Consider the following 7,124-nt stretch of genomic DNA (forward strand, 5'->3'; position numbering starts at 1 on the left):
GGAAGGAAGGAAGGAAGGAAGGAAGGAAGGAAGGAAGGAAGGAAGGAAGGAAGGAAGGAAAGAAACCAAACCAGACCGTACAGGAGCAGACTGCTTTACCAATAAAGCTTTATTTATAACAGCCAGCAGCAGCTGGATTTAGTATTTGGATCTTCGTTTGCTCAGCTCTGGTTTAGATCTTGGTGTTTGTTCCTTCTAAGCCTTAGTCTCATCTCTTGGCTCTTTTTAGTCACTCTTTGAAGTCTCCCTCCTCCCCCCGCCATGTCTTCTTTGGGTTCCAGGCTCTCTGTTACAGTCTGCATTGACTTGTGTGCCATAGTTTAGAAACAGGTAGAGTAATGTCTTCTGCTAGCCTTCCTTTCTGTGCTCAAGATATGGTTGGTTTTTACCGTAATAGACTTGATTGTTGTCAGGAAAGGCATCCAGTAGCTCATACGTCTTTGTTGTTTTTACTGAGAGCCTATTGCCTGTCGTTCTTAATACACTTGGCATTGATTTTTCCCTTGCTATCACACATTTGTCTGCTGAAGCTCTGTCTCCACCCTCCCCTCCTTTCAGTGTTCTGAATTTATCACTGTTTTCACTAATAAGAAAAACTGAAGCAGTCGATGGGTTTGAAGATGTCCCTGAGTTACTTCTTACATGTAATTATAAGAACGGGATGACCGGTCCCTGATGACATCTGTCTTGGTCGTCCCTTGCTGTTTGCCCTGCTCAGATCCATTTTACTGCCTTCCTGAACCACATTTCTGTCTCTACTAAAGTGTTCATCCACATTCATGGTCATTTAGTCGTTTAAATAAAAGAAGCTTAAGAAAATTTCTCAGTGACGTTTCTGCCAACAGATCAGCAGCTGGGACTGACATCAGAGTTGGTTGTGTGCAGAAGCGCCCACTCTCATTGTCCTTTCCTGAAGCCCTTGTTTGGTGACTTGCTTGGCAGGGAGCCACAGGAATGCCTGAAACTGTCAATCACATTGTGAAACACTTTGCATCCTAGGGAATATCATCTTAAAAATCAAGATTTTTTTTTTTTATTTGCTGTATTGGATAAAAGTTAATAGTGTCCAAGTTTTTAAAAAAACTACTGCTATTGAGTCTGTTCTGACTAATGATGATCTTCCATTGGGTTTCAGAGGCTGTGAAGCTTTTTAGGAGTGGCCTCCTCATTCTCCCCATGTATGGCTAGTGGATTTGAACCACCAACCTTTCTGTTAATAGCCCAACACCTAATACACCGTGCCACCAGTTTCAACTGATATAGTGATATTTCTGCCTTGGGAAGACACTTAAACTTCCTCATATCTTCAGTCTTCAACATTATAGTGTGAGTCCCTTCAGAGTGAAAATATGTATCTAGTGAAAGCACACATGATGTAAACACCCTTCACTGTCTTCATTCAAACAGAAACATGCATTCTTAAGAAAGATGTGAAAAAAAATTTTTTTTTAAAAAAAGAAAGCTTTGGGTCTGCTTTCCCTTTGGGCTAGTAGATAACTCATGCATCATGAACCAGATCCCTCTGTCAGTTGCTGTGTGGCCAAGAGAAGGTTTTCTGAGGTATTGCATCTCCGGGAACCCCTTTGTCACTGACAGTACACAATTTAGGCACACACGGTAGGCATCTTTCACCACCAGCTCTACCTGACCTTCATTCACCAACAGTGGGGCCTGAAGAGGGAGGCTGAGTGTGAATCTGCACCAGGATACAGCTCTGTGAGGTCTTGTCAGCCTGGGGTCTCCATGTAGAACTTGAAGACCTGTAAAAATCCAAGTTGTGGTCACCATCTTAAACATCCATGCCTATCTGTCTAGCTGTGGTGTTTCTCCATAATAGACAAAACCAAACCCTCTTGCTATTCATCTGAGAGCCGGACAGTGAATAAAAATCACAGAAGAAGGATTAATACCTCTGAGCTGTGGAGAAGAGTACTGAACGTCCCATAGACTGACAAAAGAACAAACTAGTATGTCTTGGAGAAGGTGGAGCCAGAGAACTCTTTGGAGGCAAAGATGACAAAGCTTCACCTCACATACTTTGGGCATGTTGTTAGGAGGGGCTGTTCCTTGAGAAGGAGGTGATGCTTGGAAATGTGGAGGGTTGACGAAGGAGAGGAAGATCCTCGACCAAATGAGTTGACACCGTGACTACCGGAGTGGGCTCTAGTGTGTCAGGAAGTGTGAGGATGTCCCAGGCTAGGACAAGGTTCACATCTGTTGTTCATGGCATCACTATGGGTCGTACTAGACTTGATGGCAACGTCACAACAACATAGCTGTCAAGTTGGTTCCAGTTCATGGCGACCCTCCATCAGATTTCTGAAACTCTAAATTTTACAGAAGTCTGCCCATCTCTGCCCCAAGGAGCAGCTAGTAGATTTGAACCAATTACCTTTTAAACAGTGCAACATGTAACACGTTGTGCCACCAGAACTCCTTTTGTGAACACTGAGCCCACCCTCCGGCTCTGGATCCGGGCACTCAGTGGTAGAGAGCATGCGTGTCACAGTGAAGATGTCACAAAAAAATTTGAGGTTTGACTTGTTTAGGTTTGAAGGGAAGAGGAGTCAGGAAATTAAGACCTTGCCTCGGATTCTTTGAGAACCGCCCTGACACTAACACTTCGCTCTGCCCTGCTTCCCTCTCGCCTGGCTGCTTGCTTTGTGGAGTAGCTCTTGTGTGGGTGAAATGAGATAACTGCACGCAGAAGCACTAAGCACATAGCTGAGCGAAGACGGAAACAGTGAAGGACCTTATCTTCACTGTCCCTGTGGGCTTTCAGTCCACCATGGATGGGGCTTCTGACTGGCACATGGTTTCTAGAGGAGCTTTTCATTTGTGACCACTTTCCTTTATTGTCACCATTCAGACTGGCCTGTGTTTATAGTGTTTAGACCCAGTCTTTGGTTAATATTACAAGATCACCGAGGAGGCTGGGTCTCATAACTGCCATAGTCACAGCCCTTGTCCCCATGGCCGCTTCTGGGATGTTGGGTACGAACCAGCCAAATGTAAGGCAGTTCATCAAGTCTCAAGCCCTTTGCAGTGTCTGCTACGCCACTTGGGTTCTGTGTGAAGTGACCACTGGGTCCACAGTGCCCTCCACTGTTGCTTTTTAAATGATTTCATGTAAGTACCAGGGTGACGTTTGACATCACTTCACTGCTCTAACGTTGCAGAGAATAAAGTTGTCTGATGAGCCCGTCGAAGCAAAAGAAGACTACACTAAGTTTAACTCTAAAGACTTGAAGACTGGAAAGGTACGTGTGTCCTGGGCAGTGGCCTGCTGTCTGCATGCCTGGATGCCACCTGCCTGCATGCTCATTGTTACTGACCATGTATAGTGAGCAGTTTGCATTTCAGTGACCTAATAATGAATCTAAAGTTGTGAATGGGGATGAAAATACTAGGCAATTAAGACTTGCAATATACTTTGCAGGACAGCCTGAGCTTCACCAGGTCTTCACTGAGTGCTAGGCAGGCGTAGAGGAGGGAGGGAGCTGAGGATTTTGTGCCAAACTTGCTGCCCACAGCTTCTCTGGAACCCTGGTGCTGATGAAATGATTAACTCGCCATGCAGTGGCAACCCCAGAAAATGCTATCATAATATTTCTTCCTAAGTTTTATGCATGCAGTACACACACATACACACACACGTGCACAAACATATGCATACACATTTGAATATATAAAAGTAGCTTTTCAGATTTGCTTTATAATATTTACATGGTTTTGCAGTCATTGTTATACAGTGAAAATATTCACATTTCATTAAATATTGCCTGAAAACATTTTAATATCTTGATACCATTAAAGGATGTGTGTTCTTTTTTCTCATGATTTGGAATATGATTCATTTAATCACTGCTGTTTGGGGCCACATAGGTCACTTCATATTTGTAACATTTTTGTTGTAAGAAGTGGCTGGCATTAAATAGAGTCCGCCTGCACCTCTGATTACTTCTTTAAACACAAATTCGAAATAAGAGGAAGCACTGAGAAATGAGCCCTTTAATCATTGTTGAAATTATATATGCCAAAGTGGTGAAATTTTTACCCTCCACCTTTTTTTGCTGCTGAGTGTTCATCTTGCATGCTTGACAACACTGAGTGTTCATTTTAGTCTTGAAATTTTTGCCTCTCAAATTAGTTTACCGTCTATCCCACGACTTAAACAGGTTGATTTTCCAAAACAACCATACAGGTTTTAGAAGTTTTTGGTCTGTGTCCTCATAGCACATTTCATGACCTTTGGATGATCATTTTCAGTCTTTAGGACTTTTTAACACTCATAAATTTCCTGAGGATTAAGTATGAAAATTACTGGTCTTTGTGCTTTTACTGTTGTTTTTATGCTCAGAAAAGTCCTGCCTATCCCCTGATCAAATATCTTCCACCTGGATTTTAACAACCGCCTTTAATCTTGGTGGTAGTGGTGTTTAATGAAATATTATTTCAGCATGTGATGTAATCCAATTTGAGACTGGATAATGAGTGAGCCTTCTCGGTGCTCTATTAGCAGGGATATTTTGGGTTCCTCCTAAGTGTTTTTGTCTCTTCTAAGAACCACTTCCTAGTCTTTCCACTGGGAATAACACCAGGGACGTAGAGCCTTCCACCAGGATGGGGTCTGGGAAGGACGTGCCACTTGTCTGAAAGAAACCGTGGGCTTTCACCACCCAGCCCCAAGCTGAGACCACTGGATTGCAGTGATGGAACATGAGGAGATATGCAGGGTGTACTGTAGCCCTGAAAGTGACTTTGGGGGTGTCCTGGCTCCACAGTACCCATGGAGAGAGATGGTTTTATTCCTTTGGCAGTTCTCATTCAGTATTGCTCTTCTTGTGGAAGAGATAAACATTTAGAAGCAGAGCCATTTGGAACCAGGTTTGGGAAAGTATTTGTTGGGGGAGAAATGGGCAGCCATCCTGCAGCTCCCAGGATGCCTTGCAGTGCAGGTCATCTTTGGCACACAAGAGTGTTTATCGTTGGTTTCCCATGGAATGTATGAATAAAATCGCATGGTAAATTGGTGTGAATTATTCATCGTGCGGTAATATAAGGCTGTAGTTCCTCCCTCTGACAACACAGACTGAATTGCTGTCTGTGTCAGTTCCATTGTTGGTGTTATTGCACTTAATGTGCCCTACAGAATGTGTCCCCTTCAGAGACCGTTGGCTGTGACAGTCCACTCAGAAGGCCGCAGCTTTGTCTCCTGCCCCTTTTAACATATTCTGTCTCTGAAATCCGAAGTCTGGCTGCGATTCAGAACCTTCATAATCACTCCCTCATAAAGCCTGTTACAGTGAAGCCGTCCCTCGCCTTGATAAGCCTCGAGACTTGCATAGTCTTTTCTGCTTTGCATGTATGATTTATAAATGTTGCATCCCTAACAATCTTTCCTCTTATCTTCATTAACAGAAAAATGCTAAAATGACCGCAGCTCAGAAGGCTTTGGCTAAAGTTGACAAGAGTGGAATGAAAAGTATTGATAGCTTTTTTGGTGCAAAAAGTAAGAAAAAGACTTGAAACTTTGAAGATGAAATTTAGTAGAACTTTACTTTTGCTTTTAACATGTCCCATTTTTGCCTTTCCTTCATGCCACTGTACTTTCTACTTCTCCTTAATATCCTGCCTCTCCTTTTTTTTTTTTGGGGGGGGGGTGGAAACCTAAACAAAATGTCTAGCAAAAAAGGTGAAAGACATTTCTCATATTCACTTGAGCAATTCTTTGTAATTGGTTTGTGTGTTCCTGAATATGGGAAAATAATCATGTAACTTCATGGCTTGTGGCCTTTGAAGTCTTGAAGACATGATGAAAAGTAATCAAGTAAATAGAATTAAGATGTCATAGCACAATTTCCTCAATAAAATGACATGGGACAGTATTTGACATCGTGCCTGGTTTTTCATACAACTTTGCCACACATTAGCTTTGTTGGTGTTAGGTGCAGCTGAGCTGACCCTGTTCATAGTGACCCTGTGAATGGCAGATCAAAACCTTGTCCTGTCCTATGACATCCTCGTGGTGTCCACTCAAGCCCACTGTTGCAGTCACTGTGTCAGTCTATCTCACTGAAGGCCTTCATTTCATCTCTTTTTCTGCCCTCAGTTTTCATGGTGTCTCTTTCCATGGACTGGTCCCTTCTGATTAAATGCCCAAAATGTATGAGAGGACATTTCACCACTGTGGTTGTACGTCCTCCAACACAGACATATTTATTCTCCCACAGCCCACGGGATATTTAGCACTCTTTGCCAGCACCACAATCAGCTATAGCGCCGCTGAAATACACTAATACATTCATTTGAGAGATTATAGTAGTTTCTATATGTAATTATGATGTACAATATACTAAGAGAAATCATAGGGCGCTCCGGTGGTCAGGAATTTTGCTGTCAACCTGAAGGCACACGGTTCAAATCCACCAGCAGCTCCACCGGAGAAAGATGAGCAGTCTCCTGCTGTGTGATTTACTGCCTCTGAAAACCGCTGAAGGACCAGTTCCAGTTCAATGGTACACCACAACTGCAAGAGAAATCCTATACAAAAGCTTCCGGGTAAACAATTACTGTGAGACTCAGATAAACAGCTGCCTTTCAAAAAGTTTCAGTAAACCTTTCATTTAATGGTAGTATTCTATGTTTCTTAGTAGAAAAGAAATAGATTTCTAGATCTGTGGATTGATTAGTGCCAGTAAGTTGGTGACCTTGTACATCAGAATGGATTATTGCCTGGTCTTACATCATCCTCACAATTGCCAGCGTGTTCACGTCCAGTATTACATCTCTGTGCTAGTCCATCTGACCAGGGGTGGGCAGTGTGTGTGTGAGAGAGAGAGAGAGAGACCCTCGACCTCACTGTCTCTGCTTCACCAACCAGGATGTCCTTCTCTAGAGAGTCCACATCAAGAGGGTTGGTCATGTTCTGTCACAACCCAGGTTTTCACTGACTAGTTTTTTAAAGTAGATCACTAGGCTTTCTTCCTCATCTGACTTAGCTCCACTCATCCTGTGCATCTGGAGAGAGGAGGGACCCTGCTGGTACTTAAAACACTAGCAACGCAGTTTTCAATAACAGCCACATGCAGGCCCCTACAGCGCAAAAGGGGCAATAAGTAGAA

General features: G+C 43.1%; 1 protein-coding gene across 1 annotated transcript in view; it reads left to right on the forward strand.

Annotated features, from left to right (window-relative positions):
- Positions 1-5,529, forward strand: part of RNASEH2B (ribonuclease H2, subunit B) — a 47,295-nt gene extending 41,766 nt beyond the window's left edge. The window contains exons 9-10 of the mRNA XM_006879602.1: positions 3,180-3,260; positions 5,422-5,529. Coding sequence (XP_006879664.1) covers positions 3,180-3,260; positions 5,422-5,529 — 189 coding nt within the window. The remainder of the gene's footprint in view (positions 1-3,179; positions 3,261-5,421) is intronic.
- Positions 5,530-7,124: the final 1,595 nt, after the last annotated feature.

The sequence above is a fragment of the Elephantulus edwardii genome, unplaced genomic scaffold, assembly GCF_000299155.1.
Source record: "Elephantulus edwardii isolate Elephantulus edwardi_28Jun2011 unplaced genomic scaffold, EleEdw1.0 scaffold00004, whole genome shotgun sequence".
NCBI classification, from domain to species: domain Eukaryota; kingdom Metazoa; phylum Chordata; class Mammalia; order Macroscelidea; family Macroscelididae; genus Elephantulus; species Elephantulus edwardii.